The 2,775-nt window shown below is 40.4% G+C and overlaps 1 protein-coding gene across 1 annotated transcript; it reads left to right on the top strand.

Moving 5' to 3' along the window:
* Positions 1–398: 398 nt before the first annotated feature.
* On the top strand, positions 399–2,195 carry LOC126148338 (uncharacterized). Its single transcript, XM_049915752.1, has 3 exons — positions 399–477; positions 1,348–1,507; positions 1,642–2,195. Exons 2-3 carry the CDS (start codon positions 1,353–1,355, stop codon positions 2,078–2,080), a joined length of 594 nt encoding a protein of 197 aa, XP_049771709.1. The 5' UTR covers positions 399–477; positions 1,348–1,352; the 3' UTR covers positions 2,081–2,195.
* Positions 2,196–2,775: the final 580 nt, after the last annotated feature.

Here is a 2,775-nt window from a genome sequence, read left to right as displayed (position 1 = left end):
CGGCTCAACAAACTACATACCAGCGTAGAGAAGTGGTGGAAAGCACAGGTTGCTGCCGTCTGTGACGAGGGTATTGGTAAGTTGGTACAACTCTAAGACAAATGTCTTAAGGTACGTTGTCCAAGACGCGACGCACACTAGCGACTTCGACGGGTCGCTACGTGACGTCAGAAGTTGCCTGCTGGCGCATGCGCAGTTCGAGTTTGGGATGCGACGTGCGACTCCTGCGGCAGCTGTCGCAGCACTGCACCAGTGAGCAGTGTTGCGACGGAAGTCGGACGACGCAAAGGCGTACGGCTGCCAGAAAGATGTCGAGCCAGTCAAGAAAAAGTGAAATGAGCCACTCACAGGATGTGATGCTCTGTGAGCTGGTCTCGCAACACCCTTGTCTTTACGACCTGAAGAATCCCAAATAGAGGGACACTTTGTTCAGAGACAGAATTTGGGAAGAAATAGGAGCACAATTGAAACTGGCAGGTGAGTGTAATATATATTATTTTCCCATTAACGCAAATTTTTCAGTTCTGTTATGAAAATCAGTATAATCCATGCAGATATAGAAGTAGAATGATGAAAATGAACTTGCAGGTCAATTTTCGCATTACTCTTTTTTTGTGGCGATAAAATTGAAAACGGCAAGTACATTATAAAAGTACAACGAGAAAGTTACATTTTACAATACCTTCACTTCGAAAGTAAACGGCAGATTGGTGTCTTGATGATACCTTCCAGTTGTGAAAAATCACCACCAGATTATTGTACAGCTTTCTGTAATCAATAGGTGTTCGTTTTTGAGGAAGGCGTTTCTCAACAGATTGCGTAAACAGTATGCCGCAATAAGTAATTTGTCACATTCACTTCAATTCATTGGTAGAAGATGGTGCTCCGAAAACTTGTGCCAAAAGTTCACAACTGTTTTACAAGGCCCTTCTGGTCTGACACAGTTCACAATTTAAATTCGTCTTTTGTAAATCCTGGAGTCATCTTTTGAGTGCAGCTTGGCAAGATTAAATGTTCATGTCATCCATAACGATGTATGCTGTCAGAATATAAGAATAGGGAAGGTCATTTGGATGGGAATAAAGAGTCAGTCGGCTATGAAAGTAGCCTTAGATTGTTCCAAAAGTTTCTGCATGGGAGAAACTGACAAGTATAATTTGGGGAAATTTTGTGAATATGCACGGACATTATTCCTTCCACATTTCTGCCAGTGTATACTGTAGACGTTCAGAATGAAAATTCTAGAGATGTGTAAGGTGTAACCCTATCTTGTTAAGAACTTGAAACAATGCAATGACGCTAGCGTGCCCTGATTGTTAATAAACTTATCTTCCATTGGAATTTTAGGTGATATGTGCAAAAACAGATGGAGGAATATTCGGGACTCGTATCAGAGAAATAAACGAGAAAGAAAGCTTGGAACAGGTTCACATGCCTCAGCAAAACCAAGAAAATGGGTTCTGCTTGATCACTTGGCTTTCCTGGAGACAGTTCAACAAGAGAGGCAGTACGTATATTTGTTGATTTTAAGCACACTGCTTTCATCTGCACATCTGTTTCGTTTCTTTGCTATTGTAAATAATAATTTTTGCCTCATATTGATATATTTAACGAGCTATAACCAAAAACACTTCGTTCCAGATCTATCTCCAATATTTCTCTATCCGAAGAAACGTCTGACAGTATAGTTTCTGACATTATAACTGATTTCGAGGAGAATACAGAGGTTGAATCTCCTCAGCCAGAAACGTCTGAAATGACAGAGGTGGAATGCACAGTAGATCTAGGTACAGCTTCAAAGCAGTTGAATCAAGAACCTCGTCCCAGCGGCACAAACGTACGTAAAAGGAAGAAGTTGCGTTCTGAGGATAGAATATTTGACCTGCTCGAAAAACGACAGAGTGAGCGGGAAAAGGCATTTGAAGAAATAAAAAAAAGATGCCTGGAGACAAGTCCAAAGGAAGATGATGTCGATTTGTTCTTACGCAGCATGGGCCTGACAATGAAATCATTCCATCCTACTATTTTGGCAGAGACCAAAAAAAAAAATCTGCATTCTAGTGATGGACATGCAACTTGAAAATGAAAAGTTTCAGACTACGGCAGAACAGCCTAAAACTATCTGAGGCGATTGTACCGTAAGCGACATGCACTGTATATTTTCTCTTTTGTAAAAATGTTGCTTCATTTATAAAAGTGTGCAGTTATTTTTAAAATTCATGTTGTTTCATTCAGTTTCACGAATTTTTTTGTCGTTTAAATCAGTTTCAATTAACAGTAATAATCATTTGTTGTTCTTGCCTGGGGTTCAATAATAATCATTTGTTGTTCTTGCCTGGGGTTCAATATCTGTTTTGCCAAGGTACAGAACCTTCATTTGCGAAATAATCTGTAAACTGCTTTCTAACCTGGAAACCTTCCATTTGAGAGAAACCGCCATGAGGTGTGATGGCAACGAAGTTTTGCGTTGGTTGCTGCAGCGTTTTATCCTCGGTGTAGTAGGGTTCCCCATTTCTCTCGAGGTAGGCATCTCTCAATAGATTATGCAAACAACATGCTGCAATAACTATTTTGTCACACGTAGTCACTTTAACAGCAATTGGTTGGTAGAATACTCTAAAAACTTGGGCCAGGAGTGCAAAACTGTTTTCCGAGACTCTTCTGGCCCGACACAATCTGTAATTGAAAATTCTCTTTTGTGCATCCTGGCGTGCTTCACTTCTTGTATATGGTTTCATCATATGTTTGGCAAGACGAAATGCTTCATCACCTACA

Source organism: Schistocerca cancellata, chromosome 2, assembly GCF_023864275.1.
Source record: "Schistocerca cancellata isolate TAMUIC-IGC-003103 chromosome 2, iqSchCanc2.1, whole genome shotgun sequence".
Lineage (NCBI taxonomy): Eukaryota > Metazoa > Arthropoda > Insecta > Orthoptera > Acrididae > Schistocerca > Schistocerca cancellata.
This window is presented reverse-complemented; position numbering and strand designations above follow the sequence as displayed.